The 22,936-nt window shown below is 36.2% G+C and overlaps 1 protein-coding gene across 7 annotated transcripts in view; it reads right to left on the reverse strand.

Moving 5' to 3' along the window:
* LOC134753941 (guanine nucleotide-releasing factor 2) overlaps nt 1-22,936 on the reverse strand; it is a 90,759-nt gene that overhangs the window by 22,504 nt on the left and 45,319 nt on the right. For 5 of the 7 annotated variants that reach the window (XM_063689933.1, XM_063689928.1, XM_063689929.1 and 2 more), the window contains 8 exons: nt 20,091-20,171; nt 19,174-19,307; nt 16,182-16,296; nt 10,065-10,172; nt 9,833-9,946; nt 9,388-9,498; nt 5,721-5,821; nt 157-180 (listed from right to left, as the gene is read on the reverse strand). In XM_063689933.1, the coding sequence (XP_063546003.1) occupies nt 157-180; nt 5,721-5,821; nt 9,388-9,498; nt 9,833-9,946; nt 10,065-10,172; nt 16,182-16,296; nt 19,174-19,307; nt 20,091-20,171 (788 nt within the window). The remainder of the gene's footprint in view (nt 1-156; nt 181-5,720; nt 5,822-9,387; nt 9,499-9,832; nt 9,947-10,064; nt 10,173-16,181; nt 16,297-19,173; nt 19,308-20,090; nt 20,172-22,936) is intronic. The other 2 variants (XM_063689932.1, XM_063689930.1) reach the window with 2 other exon arrangements.

The raw sequence follows: 22,936 nt of genomic DNA on the forward strand, positions 1-22,936 counted from the left end.
TATATATACACAGTTATAAACGCAGATATCGATCCTGAAATGGTGAAAAATGCTGCTAAATGGATTAGAGTATCGAAGGAGTAAAAGCTCCGACAACCGAGCCAATGGAAGCGAGATGAGTTGGAGCTGTGTAGCGCTTGCATGCATTCCACTCACCGCTGTATGCGACGCTTTGAAACACTGCGGCACCGCACCGGCACAACAGACAAACATGCCGTTATAACCCCATTCATTGTATACGATTTGACCCTCTGAACTTTTTTGACGTGTTCACAAGACAAATGTGCATGGTTTCGTTAGTGCTGTTTTTCATTTAACCTTTTAATCGCCGTTATCTTATAGGCAAATAGACCAACTAAGTAACACCTTTTGTAAATTATGAGAAGAGTTAAAATAGGAAGTCAAATATATGTCGTCTGGACGGTTAAAAGGTTTAATTAAAATTTGTTTTATTGGCCTACACACGGACAACTGAACCAATAGATATGAAAAAATTAACAAGAGATCGTACCGCCATAATAGCAGCTTGAAAAGTTTGCGCTGGCATAGAGCGACATATTTTACGGTGATGCATTTAGAAACGGTAATTGTGACAACAAAAATCAAATCACTGAAACAAAATAAATATGGCATCGCCAACGACTTCATCTGACAATATTAAAGGTACGTTTTCAAGTTTATTTTCGCAGTATCCATCATAGTTCAGCCTTCAGTAAACGCGACAGCTAAAACCAGTTATCCGAACAAGTTTCGCTTTTAAGAGGCCGGTGTCGATTTTAGTCGCAAAAATGTAAAATTGATAGATTTGTTACTTAATTGAAATAACAAGTACTGGTTTCTATTAGCAGGTCTTCTTATCTTACCTTTTATCAGATCAATTTTTTAAAAACAGACTCACTAAATTAGTAATGATTTTTTTTCTGTTGGTCGTTTAGGTAAACGCGCGTAAAGCACTGATTTTGTCGCTCTTATTTGTAAATTTCGTAGTTTAGACGTAATTTTGTATTACACATATCCTGTGCTCTACCTTTTACAGACTACATTTTTATTATTATGACTCTGAAGTAGTGTAAACGAAAGTTAGACGAAATCAATTTTCTCCAGAAATTACTTCAAAGCAAGTGACAATTTCCCTGAAAATCGACTTAATTTCAACGTAATTTTGATACTTAAACAATCTACAACATTTGCTGAAACTATTCTTATACGTCAATTTTTATAATTTATCACCATATTGTTTTGATGAATTTTTAAAAACTGCCCCTTCTCTTTATATATTACCGGTGACGCACGCTTGCGACCTCATTTTTAAAAGGCAAGATGAGAAGACTTGCTAATAGAAACCAATACTTGTTATTTAGATATTACGTAACAAAACGTGTATAATTTCAACGACTACATCTATCAATTTTACATTTTTGCTCCAAAATCGACACCGGCCTCTTAAATCCAAAAGTTATGCAAAATCTATTGGAATATTTTATTACTCATGATGAATGCTATTGTGCAAGTGTACACGGCATAATGGTCAAATAATCAATATTTATTTATATTAAAGTGTGATAGGTTAATAATAAAGGCCCAAAACATACTCATTATGAATAGAGGAGAGCTAGCTAGCGACAACAATATTAGGTGCGAATTATTAGACAATCCAATTGTGAAATAACAATGATCGATGTTATTATAGTTTTAAAAACCTGACTATTCGCGAACAATAAAATCCAGTTGGTGACAGTGATGTGCGCTTATTTGCCAAATAAATATGTTTGATAAAATGGTTATAAACATATTAAATTATCGCTAAGTTTCTTCTTCAATTTTAAAGAAGCCTGAACATATAATATTGCGATTTAAAACATTAGTCATGACAACAAGTAAGTAAAATATATAAATGAATATAGAATATCCACGACCTTGCCGGATTTTGGTAAAAACTACCTATTTTTTTACATTACAGCCAGCTGTCATTATAAACTTTTGTAATCAATCAATATTTAAAGAGCTTGCTACAGTTTACTTAATTTAGTAAGTAAGTGACAAGAGGGACACTGCAATACGTCGCACGTACCGCGGCGTAACAAGCGTTGCTTAGAAACGTGTAACCTCCATTCAGTATTTTGAATATACATATACATATCTATTCATAAAGTTGCTTCTTTTTATGAATTGAAAAGTTAGTTGAGTGTATGCATTCATGCACTTGAGCGAAAGATTTTAATTCTAATATTCAACATAATAACCCCAACCCATCATTATTAGAATTTCACAAAACTAACCATTATTATTAGGATTTTAAACAAAACAATTTTCACAAAATGTACATCATTTAGAAAAACGTATGTTATCACGAAACAGTAGTTTGATTTACTCGGAGATGTTCTTTTAAACGCTATAGGTACTCCAAAAGAGGTGTGGTTTGTAGTTTAGTGTGTAACTACCGTACATTGTATGAGGTAATCCTAACGGCGATAATCAGATGACGAATACAACAGCAACTGTTGCAACGTTCCTGCTGCAGCGCAGCGTTGACGCAGTAACGCTGCCACAGCAATTCTGCAGCAGTCGCCGTCCGGATATCACTTTTATACCATTACAGAAACCTTTAGTGGGCTTAGAACAGGAGCGCCGCACAGTATCACGCGCGCGAGATAGATTACCCGTCTTTTTCTAATTGTGTTAATAGGGTTGGCCGGTCAGCAAAGCTTGCCCTGTCAATCCCTAGAATTGTGTCAAATTTATGTTTTTTTAATGCCCTTGATGCAAGCCATTTAAGCCAAATCTTATAGAAAAAAACCGGCCAAATGCGAGTCGCGCTCGCGCACGAAGGGTTCCGTACCATTACGCAAAAAAATGGCAATAAAATCACGTTTGTTGTATGGGAGTCCCACTTTAGTAGTTTATGCAACTGATACATAATGAGAGCCTAATTATGTACAGTTGCATACACTACTTTATCTACACACATATCAATGTACTCTAAGATGGGTTCAGAAGGCGTAGGGAAAATATAAATAAACTATATTTATAGACTATAGATATTAAAATAATGCAAATAAAAATAAATTTGAACAAATACAGAAACAAACTACTCATATTTTCAACTAAAATGTAAATTATAAACAACTTTTCACAATTCTACTTTCGTAACAGCAAAAAACCAACAAACAAATGACAACAGTAATGGCGGCGATTCGATCCTCCGTCAAGACAAATGTCTGTTTTTTTATTATAGACAAACCACAAACGAATGAAGTCCTTATTCTGATGTCACTCGAGATCAAATGTCGTGCGGTTCATAGACATAGTATAGTAGTTATAGACATGAAACCGAGCGACCAGGGGTAAGAGAAAGACATATTCATGTATTGACAGGTTAATGTATGGCAGCATAATCCTTTTTCTCTTTCACTTAAATTTCGGTATTTCGCCATCGCCTCCTACCTATGCTGCCATAACCCGACCATGTAAAAAAACCCGGTCGGTGATAAGGACAAAGCATGGCACTATTTTCTCTTTCCTCTTAGAGGAATCGCAATAAGACTATCTTTCTCTATCAAAGAGTGTCAGGCCCTTGCGTGCGGTTATATAAAAAAAACATACTGATTTGACGTTTCATATCAATAACTGTTTTAATATCTTTGTTTACTAGAATAGAGACCCACTTGAGTTTCGACAGCTGTTCCAAATTTAATCTCATAACCTTACAAAAATCTATAATGTAATAACATTAAAGTATAGATTTTACCTAGTACCACAGATAAGAAAGTTCTCGTAGTAAAATTGGTTGTAATAATGCTGGTCATTTTCTACGGTTTCTGAACGCATTTTAGAGCACTAACGACATGTGCATAGATAAAAATATTTATTTTATTCTGTTTTTAGTATTTGTTGTTATAGCGGCAACAGAAATACATCATCTGTGAAAATTTCAACTGTCTAACTATTACGCCTCGTTAGACTCAGCCTGGTGACAGACGGACAGACAGACAGACAGCGAGATCCTAGTAAGTCGGGCAAACTATGATGGCGCCATCTATGCAAACCTTTGAAAGTTGCCAACCCCATTAGAGAAGGACGTGTAGTCTATCTCGCGGGTGAGAAACTGTCGCAGCCCTCCCGTGCTATGCCTACAGGCGTGTTTAATAGAAGTTAATTTCGGCCTAAGAACGTTTTCACATTGCCCGATCCGATATCGGATGTCGGATGGAAGTAAAATGTAAGACATATGTGTTTTTGTGTATTTATTTCTTCATTTAAGAAATCTTATTACTAAAAACGATAGATAAAGCAAAAAGGCGGACTTGGTGCCATATGGCACTCTCCTGAAGCTGTTTTTGTCATAGGCGCCGTCTGACATCCGATATACATAAGGTTAAAATGGGAGCTAAAGGTTAACTCAATTTAGCATGTATATCTTGTAGATACCAATCTTTCACTTCAAGTCCCCAGCAAGCTCGGCCGATTCTCACCTTCCCATATAAACGGAGTTTCGTTCTTATTTTAAAACTACGTGTTAATAATAATGAACATAGTAATGAAACTTTGCACAAACAATGACATGAGGTATATCTAGTCCTGTAATTAGTTTATATATGTAGCCCCAGTTTATAAAACAAACGAAATAGAGCAAAAACAAGATTTGTATGAAAAAATTCGCTGTATTTTTTTAACTATGGTATCTGAAGCTACATAAATTAATTACAGGACTAGATATACCGTATCCTATTGTAAGTACAAAGTTTCAGAGTAATCTAGCTATTCGTTTTAATATGAGAGCGTAACTACGTTTGTATGGAGAACCGAGCTTGCTGGGGACTCTTGATGTTGCAATTTAGATACACATGATATGAAGATATATACCTAGCTAGTTCATTTAACTTTCAAATTGATTTTTTATTTTGTATTTAGGTAGTCCTAAACCGATCAAGGTTAGTAAGCTCTATACCGTATGACTTAGTTAAAATGAAGTATTATCTTGCTTAACCGTTAGGATTACTTAATATAGTTTGGCTAGATGTGCATAACGATAAAAGATTATAATAACTCTAAGTGTGTGGAGCAACAAAAAAAATATTTTTGTATTGTCTGTCTGTCTGTCTATCTGTCCGTCTGTCACCAGGCTGTATCTCTCGAACCGTGATAGCTAGATGGTTAAAATGTTCACAAATGTATTTCTGTCGCCGCTGTAACAACAAATACTAAAAACAATTTTTTTTTCCGTTTTTTGCGTAATGGTACGGAACCCTTCGGGCGCGAGCCCGACTCGCACTTGGCCGTTTTTTTTACATTTAAAAAAAGTTTTTCCTCTTTTCTGGAGATCTGGATCAATTATAATAAATAAGAATAATCATTAATTAACAATAATTGAAAATCGTTAAAACAGGAGACATAGTATGTAGGTAATACTAATAAAAATAAGTTAACTTCGTATATTTCTGCTGACAGGCTAGCCAAATTATATAATGAGTTATCCACAGCTAAGTATATTAAAGCCTAGAAACGTAGTTCCATTGAGTCGGTAAAGAGTGTGGCCATAATATTATAAGAGGATTTGTATTGTATTGTATTGTTGTATTACTATACCCAGCTCCTTATCTTAGGGCTTAGTTTTAACGGTTCGGACATACTTTTTAGGCTTTATTAGTCTAAGCTCCAGGGAAGGGAAGGTGAGGTGTTCGCGCGGCCACTGGCCGATCGGTAAACGAGTGAATACTGACTGTGTTTCTTCTTGAGCGGCAGCGGGGGCGGCCGCGTGGGGTGGTGCTCGGCCAGCGTGTGCGGCCTCGCCTCGCCGTGCAGCGAGCACACTGGGCTTTGTCTGAAACATCAAATTAACTACGTTTAGTACTTATTCGCAACCAATCGATTGAGGAACGAAATTAATCCCTTTTTTATTTTCACGCCCTGACCAAAACAACAAGCTTAATAAAACAAGGTTGCCTGACAAGTACACATGTTACTCTTCCTACTAGCCTAGCAGAAATATCAATAGACTTAGTTCCCATCGCAGCACAAAAGTACTGCACTGCAATAGTATTTGCACCTAGCGGAAACAATCTCCGGATGTATCATTATTGTACGCTCTGGGATAGTATCCGCCACGTGTATCCCTTGCTTTTAGAATGTTGATACCTAAATATATTTTTTTCACCTCAGCAGCTCGAACAAGCCTACTTTCGTCACTCCCTGGAGTGAGGAAAGTGCGACTTTCCTCACTCCAGGGAGTGAAACAATGTAGCTTTTTAATTTAGTGAAGGCCATGAACTTCATACTTTTATTACTTTTTTTTATGGTACGGTACGGTACGGTACGGTACGGTCCGGTCCGGTCCGGTCCCGTATCGTATCGTATCGTATCGTACATATTATAATACTTTTTTTTTCTGTTTATTCTGTGTAATTCGAAATACATTTTAACCTTTAATATGTTCTCACTACTGAGGTGAAAAATTATGTGTGCAACACGAGAGCAAAGTTATTTTACATCTCGTGTTTTTGAGTCCCTCGCTACGCTCAAGATTCTACCTTAGAATCTTTCCCTTTCTCGGGACTCAAAATAAACACTCGCAAGAAAAACCAACTTTCCTCTCTTGTTGCACAAATAACTATTTATATCCTACTTACAAATAATGCTTACATATCATCTTGATATCAGTAACACATGTTATTTTAATTAGCTAATTTACAACAGTGTACATGATTATAATTAATCTAATTTATCGCAAGTAGATGAGTGCGAGAGCGTGGAAAGCTAATTTAAATAATTGCCTTGAACGAGTAGCAAATAATAGTTCACCGAACGTTCATGAGCCTACGTAACCGAAACGATGGCTTATTTGTATTCAATGTTAGCGTAATTAAAGTACGTACGATAACAAGATATTAATTATGTTTTGTTATTGTTCATGCGTGTATCAGTCGTATAACGTAAAGAACGATGTTATTTTTACACATTTGTAACATACAAAACTTATCCTAACACCTTTTTTGTATATGATAGAATAATTTATGAAAACCAGAATCTCGTACTTTCTTTGTTTTCTAATGTCAATCATTTTAATACGAACAAGGCACGCCCTACAGCCCAGACGACTGGACGCCTTTTGACATATGATATGTGGTTGAATTCGTCAGAATTGTGGTAGTGACATATAGAAAATGGAGCCCGCTAATGAAAAAAGGGAGGGGGGAATTGTTTTTTTTTTCTTACTATAGGAATATGGGTACCGAACTACCGAATGAAAGCTAGTGAAAAGACCATTTTAACAAATGTAAATAGTCAGGTTTTTTTGTTTGTTTTAATAATAGTTTTAGCTTAATGTAACAGAAAATTATACTGTTATTCAACTTGATGTACTTTTTTATTTATTTTTGGATATAATTTTTTAACATTATACATATAGAGGATATTCACAGTCACTTGGTATGTATTTTGGAATAATCCATTCAGTAATTTTCAATGGGGTTGGCCGGTCGAAATAATTAGCAGATGGCGCCAGCATAGCTTGCCCTGTCAATCCCTAGAAAAGTGTCAAATTTTAGTTTTTTGAATGCCCTGGATGCCAGCCCTTTAAGCCAAATCTCATATAAAAAGGGGCAAGCTATGACGGCGCCATCTCTGCAAACCTTTGACAGTTGCCAACCCCATTTAGAGCAGTACAAAGTCAACTGTGGATTGTGAAATTTTTGAGTTTTCTAGTAATTTGTTAGACCAAGTAGTGAAAATGTTACAGTATGCTATATATTTGTGATCTACTCACAAAGCCCTTTCATTTGGTACTCCACATGGTATGTTTAAAAGAAAATGTAAAAAACTTTGTACTGCCGACTTTATATGGTCACAGCAACTATGGCCCAGTTAAATTAAGGGTTTCACCTCGGAATGAGAGATAATAAGCTGGAAACTCGTATACACCTTCGTAATGACGTATTAAAGGTTCTCTTAAAAATCTACGCATAGATCGTGTGCGCGTCAGAAGTTATTCAAGGTCAAATGTCATACAAATCTGTTTTTCGCGGATATCACAATTTCTATAGCTCCGATGTTATTTACATGTAGGAAAGAGTCGTAGAGAGTCGTAAAGAGTCGTCGACAATTTGCAACAATTAGGTACCAAAAATGTTTTCATGCGATTAGCCGTTTTCAGGTATACGACATAGAAGGCGCAGCGGCCCGCCAAACTCACTATGACGCAAGGTTACCTGGTAATCTCTGTGAATACTACATTCTATAAAGTTTTTAAATCATTAAAATTACACTTGTGGGTCATACATAGATTTAAAACCAAAAGTTGCCCCTCCTGCGGACATTAGTTAACAGCTTGTGTGCATATATGTAATGATTAATTTTAGTTTAATATAATAAGGGTACCCCTTTACACAGGTTTAATCATGAAATTAAGCTTTATAGGTATTTTAAATAATAATAATAATACAAGAAAATGTTTTCACAAGCTTTTATTTAACTCCCGATGTTCGTATCTAACTATGAAACTTGGCTACAAAATTTTCCCACCATTTCTCTGCTACTTAATGGTTTCAGATTGAGCTAAAATTTGGCATACATTATTAAAGACCGATGACAATGTAATGACATCGAGCTGATTTGTTGATGGGAACCTTAGATAGCCATAGGAACTCAGTGTACGATCGATTTCAATAATAACCTGTAAGTACGCCGTACGTTTACTTACCTGGACACAAGCGGTTACTTATTTTCTACAGGACAGACAACTTTTAAAAGCTGTATATGATCAATAAAGGCTGATTAAATAACTTTATAGAAGGTATTATTAGATATTATTCGCCGATATTCAGGATTAACCTTGCCTCATAGTACGTATGCGTATGTCTGATCACAACGCTTTCTGTGCCCTATATCTTGAAAACGTCTCATCTCATAAAAAAATGTTTGGTACCTAACTTGTCGTAAATTCTATGCTCTACAACTCTATTCTACATGTAAATAACATCGGAGCTATAGAAATTTTATTATCCGCGAAAAACCGATTTGTATGACATTTGACCTTGAATAACTTCTGACGCGCACACGATCTATGCGTAGATTTTTAAGAGAACCTTTAATACGTCATAACGAAGGTGTATACGAGTTTCCAGCTTATTATCTCTCATTCCAAGGTTGACCCCCTTTTTAGGCTTAAAATGACTGGCCCACTACCCCTACCACTTTCGCGCTTGCCATCTCATATATTTGTATTCAGGACATCATACTGGAAGTACTGATGCCAAATATACCCATGTCCGAGACGACATGAGCGAAATGTAACCTAAAGCCTGTTCGGCCACTCTACTATCTACCATTCAGGAAGATGCAGAGCAGAGATTCAAAACCAAAACCATACAGGTTGTTAAGTTGGGTCATCACCTGATTTCAACGTTGGGGAAGCTCTGTTGGACGTCCGCGCGGTTGTTGCGCCGCGTCTTCACCGGTAGCTCGGGCGGCGCCTCGCTCTCGTCTGACGTAATGCTCGGCAACCTGAGTTACGAAACACGAGTTTGAACTTGCGTAAAAATCACCTTGAATGCATCAAGCTATTTATTAACCCTCATTTTGCAAGCTTTACCAGCAATTTCATTATATTGTGAACCTTACTTATAACCAATGAGATCCACAATGCTTAATAGGATTATATTAGTAAAAATGTCTTGGACGTCGTTATAGTCGGGCTAGCCAAGCGACAAGGAATACAACTTATTTCCTGATACTATTCAGTCTCTGTCTCTGATACGGTTGGCAGGCCCAACTATGTTAACAAATCGCCGCCACAGCAATTAACAACAAATTGCGAGATTGAAGAGCGGTAACTCACATTGTGCTTATAGACTGATGAGTGGTTGCATTTGTCATATGTACATTCATGAAGCTCTCAATACTTTGATGCGTGCCCATCATTTCGTTCACATACAGTGTACTTTCAAAATTACTGCAAAACAATAACACAAAGCGTAAAAGGGGTACAAACGAAGAAGGAACTCTTAAAACAGTCAAGAAATAAAGAATCCCAAAAATAAACATAACACATAAATGTGACAAAGAATAACCTGTCCGTGTGATTCGAGTAGTGGTGCGAAGCGAAAGTCGACGAGAAACTGTGTTCCGTAGACATTTCGGCTTGGCCCTGCGATGCGAAACCTGACTCATTGGAGAAACTGTTGAATCAAAAATAAATATCTAAGAATCGAAGGAAATATACAAGGCAAAATAAATAGTAATGGCGGTGACAGTTTATGCTCGAATGCCCAAACGGTACTTGGGTTTGATCATCCATTACGTAACGGTAATCTAATAGGAAGAGATAATAAAAGTAATATTGGGGGCATTGGAATCGTGAACCAAAAAACGAGGCAAACCTATCCTATGAAATCATTGAAATTTAGTTTGATTTTTAGTAGATTTAATAGATTAGTAGTCTGTTTTTTTTTTATTCTTATATTTGTGTACACACATTTGTGTAATCGGTAGCCCAAATACCCTTACAAAACCCTTATCATCAGCTTACCAATACCTTGCATATTGCTAATAAGGGTTAGCCTTATAAAGGGCTTCCCTTTTAGCATATAAGCGTGCTAATTTAAGTCGTCTACCTTGTTCATAAAGCACACATTACTTCGAATCCGAGCGATCGTCGGCGGCAACGGCGGCGTTCTTTGACTAGGCACATATTTTCTTTCCTTTTCATACACTAGCGTAGATATATACTAATCCTGTCTCTTTCACGCAAAGGGCAACGTTTATAAAAAGATAAGGGTAACCCTTATTAAGGGCTAGCCTTATTTTTGGTTAGCTTTTCGATAAGGGTTAGTCAAAGGTAGGGGTATGGTGGGCTTGCAGATCAAAAGGGAAAGTCTTTCAATGTGTTAGCCGTGTTTAAGGGACGCCCATTGAAAGGGTTTTATCGCGGAAAGGGTTGTCCGGTCCCTGTATGTAACACGATATAGTTTGAAAAACTTTATTTTTTAATTTTCTCATTTACCCCCCAAAAGTTGTCCCGTGTTTAATAGTACATTATTGTCGAGGCTCGGAAGTAGCTACTTGCTGGCTAAGGATTCGTTTTAAACGGACGACCTTGGGAGTTCGTTTAATTGAATCCGAAGCCAGCAAGTAGCCTTCCTGCCGAGTCATATATAGTGCTTTTCTCAAAAATGGCGCAATAAATACAAATATAATAGAAATATTTTACAGAAGCAACGTTCTTACGTATATATTTTCACAGAAGATTTGATTTGCCGCCTTTTTATTTTTTTTAATTGAAAAACGAAGTGTATTTTTCTGCCGAAAATACGCCAACCTATTTGAGACAGCTAAATAGTCGCAGTACCAACATTATAATAATAAGTACTGATCGTCTGTTTGGCTGTTTAATGGACCTATGCCTTCATTTGATATGACCACTTCAACTTTTAAAAAGTTTGGAACTCGACAAATAATGGAATTTGTATGCAACATTGCAGTCCCGAAATCGAGACTGCAATGTTTTTAACTTTTTAATTTTTTGACTGACCATAAACTACGCACTTCGCGACCTAATTTTTAACCGGCAACGTCGACTTTGCCGTCCATTTTTGAGAAAAATTTATTTGTTTACGTTACATGTCCGTCTTTGGGTCATAAACTTACATATGTATACAAAATTTTGTGACAGACGGACAGATAGACAGACAGACAGACAGACATACGCACGAGTGATGCTATAAGGGCTCCGTTTTTTCCTTTTGAGGTACGGAACCCTAAAAAACAGAGGATTTTCGAACGGGCACATGTATAAATATACAGGGTGGAAAAAAAAATATGGGCCCTGGAGGGAAAGTGCCTTAATACCTTAAGTTAGCTCTTTTTACTTAAAGGAAACATTCTTTTATTTTTAAAAAGAAACGAAACTGCAGTGAAAGATTTTTTTAATACAGTTGCTCAAAAAGTGCTACTTTACGTAGCTGTTTAGCGTGCGGAAAGTTGGTATTCGCGAACTAGTGCTTTTTACTTTCCAATTTTTTTTTAATTTATATTTGTTCCAATTCATGACTACTTATTGATGAGTGTTAATATTAGTTTTCTTTAAACGTCGTAATCAACATAAAAACCTACTGTTAATGTAAGAATACGAAAAATATACATTTTCATATTTTATTACTTACCTCTTAATCATTATAACACGTTTATTTTTTAATATTGAAAAACCGTTCTTATTAAGTTGTCTGAATGGAACGGAATAGCTATGGAAGGTAGAGGTAGAAATAGCTGCCGAAAAGCCTGTCAAAGAGAAGAGGCGTTTTTTCTTACTGCAAGCTAAGTTTCCAAAGGGAACATTCGATAGTGTTTTTATTCTTTACTTGTTGTTTTTCTTATTTTTTCGCATCTGTATTAAAAAACGTCGTTCGATACACGTGCGGCAATGTCATTCTACACTCGTCCCAAATCTATATATCTCGGTACTCGTGAAGTAATGACATACTTTCCGCACTAGCAGCGAAATGTACTATTTTTCTTGGTAATGTTTTTACGACATTTATAGTTAGATATCTACCTAAGACACCTAAAGGAGCCCACTGACTATCAGTTCGCCGGACGATATCGGCCAGTCAGTTAGAACAAAAATTTGACAGTTCCGAACAACTGACAGGCCGATATCGTCCGGCGGACTGATAGTCAGTGGGCCCCTTTAGTATTTGAAAGAAGCGTGGGCAACCCTAGCGTTGTGTCGGCGCGCGCGGTGCGGGGAGCGGCGCGTTGAAGGTCACTCCATTGTATTTTTGTGTAGGTATCAAAACGAACCATATGCCTATGGTTTTTTGGACTAAAGGTAAGTTATACCTTTCAAATTATTATAAAAGACAAACAGCTTTATCGCTATCATATTTGTTTGACATTTCTGCCAAAAATTTGGCAGTTAATCCTGCTTCTATTGAGCAGTCCGGTATTAACTTGGTTTTGGTTCCAGTCATAACCAATAATTTAAATTAGCTCTTAAGACAAAAGAATCTGTCTCTGGCAATTTAGTTTTAAATAAATCTAATGAAAAATACAGCAAAAATGGAAAGTATATCCACCTGGTGCATCAAAACATTCAATGTATTAGAGGAAAAGATTTACAGATTGAACTTTCTTTGAATGACTTTAATATTGATATTTTATGTATAACTGAACATTGGTTAACTAATAATGAATTAATGCCTCAATTTAATAACCACCAGGTGGGAAGTTCGTTCACCAGACTTAGTTCCATACATGGTGGGTCGTTAAATATATTAAATAGTCAGTTAAAATTTAAGGAACGTAAGGACATTGTATCCATGTCTGTTGAACGGACTATAGAACTAAGTGCAGTAGAATTGGAGCAATTTATTGTTGTCAGTGTGTATAGGCCGCCTTTAAGTAATTTTGAAATATTTGAAAGCATAATGGAATCTGTCCTACTTAAAATATCACCTTCTAGTAAGAAATTACTTATATGCGGCGACTTTAATGTAAATATTTTGGAAAATTCAACAGTAAGTTACTGAATCTTTACAAATCATGTAATCTCAACCACATATTTATGGAGCCTACTAGAGTGACTGCCACTAGTGCCACCTGTATAGATAGTATTTTCACTGACATTTTTCCTACCACTAAAAATGTAATCAGCAATTTAGAATCAGACCACTTAGGCCAATTAGTGGTGTTTGAGACTGTAAGGAGAAATAACTTGAAAACAAATAACTTTTGTACCAGTAACCTCTGAACGCTTGGAAAGAATGAAACAAAATTTAATTCAGGCGCTACCCTTCCTGTCTTCCAACATAAGTGCGGCTGGGGAGTATCTATCCATGCTGTCAAATCCTTAATAGAAGTTGTAGCGCCTGACTTGGTAGTTATATTTAATAACTGTGTTGATTGCGGTGAGTTTCCTGATCTAATGAAACATAGTAAAGTCACTCCTTTATTTAAATCAGGTAGCACATCCGACCCCACTAACTTTAGACCGATATCAGTGTTACCAACATTCAGTAAAATTTTTGAAAAATTAGTACTGTCTCAGTTATTGAAACATTTTAACATCAATAATTTAATGCATAACAAACAATTTGGTTTTACACGGGGTCGCTCAACAACCGACGCTGGTGTTGAGCTAATTAAACAGATCTTCGATGCCTGGGAGGTCGCAGGATGCTTTGGGCATCTTCTGTGATTTATCTAAGGCCTTCGATTGCGTCTGTCATGAAACATTGATCAGGAAACTGCACTTTTATGGAGTAAGAGGATCGACACTGAATTTAATTAAGTCCTACCTACACGGTAGAATACAAAGGGTCGATGTGAATGGACAGCGATCACCGGGGTCATTGGTCTCTATGGGTGTACCACAGGGATCAATTTTTTTTTTTATGTAATAGGAAGCAAATGAGCAGACGATCCGCCTGATGGGAAGCAGTCATCGCCGCCCATGGACATAAGCAACACCAGAGGAGCCACTTATGCGTTGCCCACCTTTGGGAACCCTAAATACCTGCTTCTTGAAGAATGTCATTGTCATACCGCAAGGGAAACACCTCAGAAGGTAGCTCATTCCACAACTTGCACGTTCTGGGCAAAAACGAGCGATGCCCGCTTGTTTTTGGTTTGCCACGTGTCAAGAAAGTGAGGATGAGCTTTGTTTCTTTGGCGGGAGGTGCGGTGGTAAAAACGTGACGGTGGCACCAGATCAAAAAGTTCGTCAGAACATTCCCCATTGTACAGATGGGGCCGTTCCTGTTCCTTATCTACATTAATGACCTGCCATACCTTGTAAAGACCCACTATGATATAGTATTGTTTGCAGACGATACCTCACTTATTTTCAAAGTCAAACGACAGCAACAAGCTTACAATGATGTAAACGATGCTATTTCAGAAGTAGTAAATTGGTTCAATGTTAATAACTTATTGTTAAATGAGAAAAAGACTAAATGTATTAAGTTTGTCACTAGCAGTAACGTAAGGCATGTGCAAACAAGTGTCATTGTGAAGGACGAGGAATTGGAATTGGTTGATAGTACAGTTTTTCTTGGTATAACTTTAGATTCTAAACTCCAGTGGGGTCCCCATATTGATACTCTTTCGAATAGACTGAGTTCTGCAGCTTTTGCAGTGAGCAAAATCCGTCAGTTAACTGATGTGAAAACAGCTCGATTAGTATATTTTAGTTACTTCCATAGCGTTATGTCATATGGTATTTTACTGTGGGGTGGTGCTTCAGAGATAAATACCAATTTTGTTCTGCAGAAGAGGGCTATTCGAGCAATATATAAAATGAACCATAGAGACTCACTTAGAGATAAATTTAAGGAAATTGACATAATGACAGTGCATTGTCAATATATTTATGAGAATATTCTGTATATACATAAAACATTGCCAGTTTCAAGAAAAACTGTGACATACATAAGATTAATACCCAGAAATAAGCATAAGCTTGCAGTACCCTTCACTCGGCTCCATAAAATTAAAAAAAACCATTCATGGGTAATTGTGTAAGATTTTATAATAAACTTCTAAATATCATCACTGAATTATCTGTTAATAAATTTAAAAAATATGTAAAACGTAAACTTATCTCTAAAGCCTATTATAGCACACAAGACTACATGAATGATGAAACACCGTGAGATTGTGATTGAAAATAATTAATTATTCATTATTATGTTAATAATGATGAAATTGATAATTCAATGAATACCTATATTAGGTAATCCGTATTATTGACATTTTGATTTTTATTTTAGACAGTTTCTAGACTAGTATTTTTTATACAATTTTGGTGTTTGACGATCCTTTTGTGAAATTCTTATTATTAAGTTTGACATATCTATAATAATTCAATGTTTTTTAAGAATAATAATAACTGCATCAATAAATTGCTCTGATATTTAGATTAAGGTAATATTTAAAACTTGACAATTTAATAGTGCTTGTTGCTAGGCCCATTTGAGTAAAGAATATTTTGAGTTGAGTTTGAGTTGAATTGAACTTTTATATAATCTGTGGTCAAAGGGTAAAAATAAATCCATAAAACCTTGAACAAGTTCCTATGTCAGTTACAATATACGTGTGAATAGTCCTGCTAGGTTGTTTAGGTTATCAACGGATTATACGTTAAATTAGATAAAAACAACAAAGCACAATATACATACTGGTAGACGTACCGATTGTTGTTGTTGTTCGAGTGCGAGTGCGAGTGGACGTGAATACTGTTGGCGTGAGATTCCTGCGACTCGAGCGAGGATCGCATTTCGCTGCCGCTGTGGCAGCTGCATATGCCTGTAAGGGTAACAACACTTTATACAATCTGTTAGCCAGTCAGCCTGTTAGTAACACTAGTGTGAAATTCTTACTTAATTGCGCACTTTAGTCCCTTTATTTATTCTCAAAACTTAAGAAATTGCTGTTCAATGTTGTCTCTTTCTAACAAGCACAAATGTCCAAAATGGCGGATAGGGGCGTTTTGTTTCTCGATGAGATTATGAAATGAGCTTAACCCCCAGGTACTCTAAGGCGTCAAGTGACCCGATTTAGTGCTCTTCTCTAGGAACATTTAGAAATATTTGCAGAAGTGCTTAGATAAAATATTTTTGAAAGAAATTCCGTTACCTAAATTATCCATTTGAAAACCTTATATTATCTCGTGAACTACACTATTTTTTTGTATTTTGGGAATATATATTTTTTATTAAATCTTTAAAAATCGCGTTCATTAAATAATTGATAAGTTTATATGCTAATAAGTAACATGTAAATGCGATGAATTTAAAAAATTATATGTACCAAAGGTTTGATCTTACCATACATTCGCCAAATATGCAATAGATTTATTCTTATAATAGCAACATAAAAACGGACAAGTGCGAGTCGGACTCGCCCACCGAGGGTTCCGTACTTTTTAGTATTTGTTGTTATAGCGGCAACAGAAATACATCATCTGTGAAAATTTCAACTGTCTAGCTATCACGGTTCATGAGATACAGCCTGGTGACAGACACTCGGACAGACGGACAGTGGAGTCTTAGTAATAGGGTCCCGTTTTTACCCTTTGGATACGGAACCTTAAAACATTGTGATAACTTGACAGAGCAAGCCAGACAACAATATGAGTGCAATCACCACCGCTGACTAAAGGCAAATACATGATTCACTTTGGGAACTTACACTTACGAGTAAGTATAATAATATTCCTTAAGATAATGGCTTACATGAATATGGAGTACCTATTGCAAAATAAAAAAATAGTAAAAACACAACCCCACAAGAAGTGCTCATATAAAAATACAGCGGAAATGAGAACATTCAATTTTTTTTACAGAATTTATGTTACAACGTAATGAAAACTTTTGGATAATTCATTTCCTCATTCATTTAATAATTCAAAATGAATAGTTTACAGCAAAAGCAGTGCGGGAGCTTGTCAACACGTCTTAGATCAAATGTAGCCACTCCTCTTTAAATACAAATAGAATTGGTGGCCATTTTCAGTTTTAGAGTACTCAAGTATATAACGAGCTGATCAATTCATTACATCATCCAAATCAATTGGCCCTTATTCTTTGGATTGACTTGAAATTTAATAAATGCAGTATAACAATTTTAAAACTTGTATTACTAATAATTTTTGGCAAAAACTTGCAGTATACATAGTTTTATTTTAGACTGGGAAAACGATCGAACAAGAATTCAAGATGAACATATTATATTTCTCCGTAAAATAATCATAATAAACAGTTATTGGAGTGCCGAATATATAAAAAAATTCGCATAGCGCAGATCAAGGTAAAGAAATTCGCCTCAAGCATAACTTTTCGCAAGGCGAGCGAGCAAATAGAAGAGATGTATAATCATATAGTTACGCTAATGCGTACATTTTGAGTATCCAAGATTTTACACCTATAATAGGGTCCATTTTAAATATTGTGATCGCATTAAGAAAACTGCATAGCTTTCTACATCCACTTCAAAGTAACAAAACAGAATCAGGTTGTTTTACAAAGCCGGTCATGAATGGGCTAAAAGTGATTGAAAGTTGTAGTTGTAAAAATGTGTGTAAATTTAAATCGTTGGGCATGTGACCTGTATCCATGGTTCAATATTCGTGCCTAACCGCGGCCGTTCACGATACCGGTACTGACTACATAGTAGGGGTATATATATATTATCGTAAGGGTATATGTATAACGTGCAACTCCAGAAAGCGGTTAGTTCCCGATTCGCCGGATTCTTGTTTCGCCGGATTCCTGTTTCATCGGATTTACTTTAGGACGTCACAATCCGAGTATAAGAGAATCCGATGAAACAAGAATCCGGCGAATCGGGAACTAACCCAGAAAGCAGCAGCAGACATTCAACGTCAGCAGTTGACTGAAATGTATTAGTACAAAAAAAAGATAATTCATCCATAGATAAATCTATTCATTCACAATTTCGCAAGGCTAAGATTAAAAGCAAATTAAAAGTACATTAACTACGCAGTTAACTCAAAAGCATACGATCAAATCATGTACTCTGAACGATGTTTCCACGACCGTTCTGGCCTAGTGGGTAGTGACCCTGCCTATGAAGCCGATGGTTCTGGGTTCAAATCCAGGTAAGGGCATTTATTTGTGTGATGAGCACGGATATTTGTTCCCGAGTCGTGGGTGTCTTCTATGTATTTAAGTTTTATATTTTATATATATTATATCGTTGTCTGAGTACTCACAACACAAGCCTTCTTGAGCTTACTGTGGGGCTTAGACAATTTGTGTAATAATGTCCTATAATAAGATCGTTTGAGAATCGTTTCAGTGGACGGTCTCATAGCGAAGTCTCGACCAACACCTAGAGATATTCTCGCTGGGTGGTTGGATCAAGGGTCAGATGCAAGTGGTAATTTTTGGTTACGGCGCGTATAGTAGGTACGTCGGTCCTCACTTTGCGGCCCTGGGCCCTGCCCCGCTGCCGGCGGCACTTATACTTTTATATTTATATTTTAAATGACCTAGCCTAAGATGGAAAATAAATAAAGAGAATAATAAAAAAAGTACTACGATTAACGAGCTTTGTCATGTAAAATTAGTATGGGAGCGTTAATATATGGTGATTGGCAGACACTATGCGTTCTATGCGCCATCTAATAAGAGATGTGATGTAAAGCAGTAACATACTGACCGACTATTTCGGAAGACGGCGGCGTGACGAAGACGCGGTCGTGGCTGTTGGACTCGTGCGCGTGACGGTCCTCCTCGTTGGAGACGTTGAGCATCGAGTCCAGCGAGCCGCTGCTGTGAGATTGCAGGGACAGTCTGAAACCAAATACATATATCATGTACATATGTATGTATATATATATATATATATATATATATATATATATATACTGATCGCGCAAAGTATTGTCATTTGACTCATTTGTTTAGGACGGTGAATCGAGAAGATATCGTCGAGGTGACATATTTATTTATTTATTTAATCTTTATTGCACAACACATGATATGTAGTACAAATGGCGGACTTAATGCCTTTAAGACATTCTGTACCAGTCAACCAATGGGCAAGCAATAAACCAGAAAGCTTAAGTAGGTGTAGGGTCTTTTAAAGTAAATCAAATTGTAACTAAGACATTAAATGAATATTAAGCTAAATTAATATAGTTTTAATTAATATATTTATACAGTCTATAAATTGTATATACAGATGTCAATGACAATGAAAAAATCAACGATTTATAGATTGTAATAATGTGGTGGGACGTACGATAAAAAAAAGGAAAAATATATTTACTTATACAGCTTTGAAAGTTTTCCAAAACACTAACACTAGTTTGAGTTTTAATTAATTAGTTGGATCATATTTTTCCACTCTTTAAAAATGTCGCTGCAAGTAAATTAGAGTTCAATTAACTACAGCGGACAGACAGACAGCCCAACAAACAAAACTTCAGTTTTTTCACTTCTCATGCTCGTAAAGTTCTCCTTTGTACTAGATGTAGGCTGCACAAAATGCTACTTTTATGCTCTAGTGCACAAAGTATTTTTTTTTTATTTTTATGTCATAGAATGGTATTGAGTAATTTATGAACGACTCACCTGTCAATGGATTGTGCTATGAGGGAGTTTTCATTGGCCGAGCGCCGCTTGGGCGGCAGAGGTGGGGCCAACTCCATTTTCCTGCAACATATTAATCTGTCAATAAGAGCTTTCACCCACTTGAGACTTGGGGTAGTCCTATACCTATAGCATATGTATACTCACATGCTTAATTACAGTGTCAAGCTGCGCAACCCTTTTTTTATCACACATGCTCGAAATAGTACATTGTGCAACGAAGGGGTAAATGAAATATTGGAATAAACTTACCACCGGAGTTACACGCAACAGTTATTTACGATACAAGTGCGGAAAAGAGGAAATTCGAAACGAGTGGCGATAAATTAAAACACGACCGCAGGGAGTGTTTTAAATCGACACGAGTTGCGAATTACCTATTCGCACGTGTATATTACAACGTTTTACAGTACATATGGCCCTTTAAACTTTCGACATATGCACGAAAAGTGCTCTTTTACGCACTAGTGCGAGAAAGTAGCACCATCTGTACTGTAAAATAAATTTTAAGCAAAATAATTCATACGGTGACATTTCTGACATTCATCTGCCATATTGTCATTATTTGACAGGTTAGGCATCGACAGACCAAGACACAGACCCATCTGGCATTCAGCCATGATTAAAAATTGTGTAATATTTCACTTACCCCCTCGTTGACCAATCCATACAAATATTATAAATACGAAAGTGTGTCTCTGTCTGTTACCTCTTCACGCTTAAACCGCTGAACCGATTTAACCGACCGTCAAACGAGGCCAATAAATCGAGCCAGCCTCAGCCATACTTAGACTAAACACAAAGTGCGATCTTCCTCAAGTTGTAGTCTTAGCGGTATTCAAAATTGTGTAGAATACTTATTTGTATAGAGGATTTATAGGTATTTTACTGATATATTGCTAATCAAATGTGTTAATTTTGTTTTATTTTATTAATTATGTTGTGATTATGTGGCGCTATGCCGTCTTTAATGTAACATACAAGCACAAATGTTGTTATCTCACTGAATTAATTTACTTCATATATATTAATACAGCCCGGGAACTTGAACATGTCATGCTCGCTTAAAAGTCTTTGCTTACGGTGGCGTCGTTGATCGGGTCGCCACTTTCCCGAATGAAGGTTGAGGGAGACGATGGCTGAGATACGCGTCATACTCGTAAACGGGTGCTGTTTGTGGAGACCGGTCTGTTTAAGTTTACACGGCCTTCATTTTACCTATGTAACTTTACTTTTGAGTGGCATTAACGTGAGGCACTTCATTCGGTTCTTGTCTGTTTGTCTGATTTAATATTTTGTCTTTTTATTAATTATAAAACAATTCAAGTCTCGGAGACCCTACATCTCTGGATAATTTGATGATCTTTTTTATTATTATATACATTTTATCTCTGACACCTAGAGACTTTTACATCTCTAAACAATTGTAGTACTTCTGTTATTTGTATAGTTTTTATTAGTTTTTTTTCTTGTGTAATTTGACATTTATATTTATGTAATTGTTTTTTGTAATTTTGGGTTAATTTTATTGTTTGTAAAAATTGACATGTAAAAGTGCCCCTGTGGCCTATTTGCTGAATAAATGTTTGATGTTTTGATGTTTTGCTCTCCTGCAAAGTTGACTTTTTCGCATTTTTCACTTTTATGGAACTCGAGGCAAGATTACTAACACCTGCGTGCCTGTACAGTCAGCAAAACTATAGCACCCCTGCATACAATTAAGTATGCACATGTAGGGACGCCAAGCTAATAGTTTTGCTGATTGAAGGTACATTCAATGAAATTTCCGTAATGGCATACATATTATAGTTTTTTATGAAATAAAGTACCTTAAAATCAGGTAACTTTAGTCCACAACTTACAACTATGGTCCAAATTCCAGTAAAATATGTGTAAGTATTTTTCAAATTATGTTGAGTATATAATATAGAAAGAGCATTAGTGTATCTTAGCTCCAAAATAAATGTAACGAGTACAAATCACTTAGCCAAAATTTTGACTTTTTCTGTGACCTCTTCGGTAACCACGTCTGCCGGGCGTCCTGGGCGGTCCTCATCAAAAACAGATGTACGACCTCGTTTAAATTCATTAAACCAATATCGCACGGTGGTCATATAGACGGCGAAAAACCTCTTTAGACAACATCCAACTTAGCTTTTATTTGTTCGCATGTTTTTCCATCCAAAAATAAGAAGTGAATTACGGAACGATATTTCTCTTTCTCCATTTTGTACGAAAAACAAAACACGCATAATTTGACGCCAAAAAAAACTAAACCACAGATAATTGTTTTTATTTATTTAATAAAGGCAAAATACTACGCGACGGTAATGCCAACTTGCCTAAGCAACGCCATCTGTCATCAAACACGGGTACTATTTGATCCACCCTCATCAGCCTCGTATTAGCAAAGATATATATAACTCCGTAATAGATGGATACAGTCTAAGGAAAAAACGTGCCTCGAAAATCAAGAAAATTTGATTCTCGTTCAGAGGGCGCTACTAGTTTTGGCCTACAGTCGAATAGATGGCCTTGACGGTTTCGTTTGTTATTTAACAATTTTAATGCATATCAGTGAAAGAACATGGGTCAAAATCATAAAAATAATTAATGCTAATAAAAAAATCATTTATCTATATTTAAATACATTCTATCGTATTTTTATAAATCTTCATTTTTAGTTTTAAAGTTTGTCGACAGATGGCAGTGAATTTACTGGGGTTACAAAATTTACTATGACAGTACCGCTCTAGTATAAGTTTATCTATGGTATTAGCCAAGATTTATAGCCTTAGCTTCCCCACTCGGCGGCGCGGTATCGGTGC

Source organism: Cydia strobilella, chromosome Z (genome assembly GCF_947568885.1).
Source record: "Cydia strobilella chromosome Z, ilCydStro3.1, whole genome shotgun sequence".
Taxonomy (NCBI): Eukaryota; Metazoa; Arthropoda; class Insecta; order Lepidoptera; family Tortricidae; genus Cydia; species Cydia strobilella.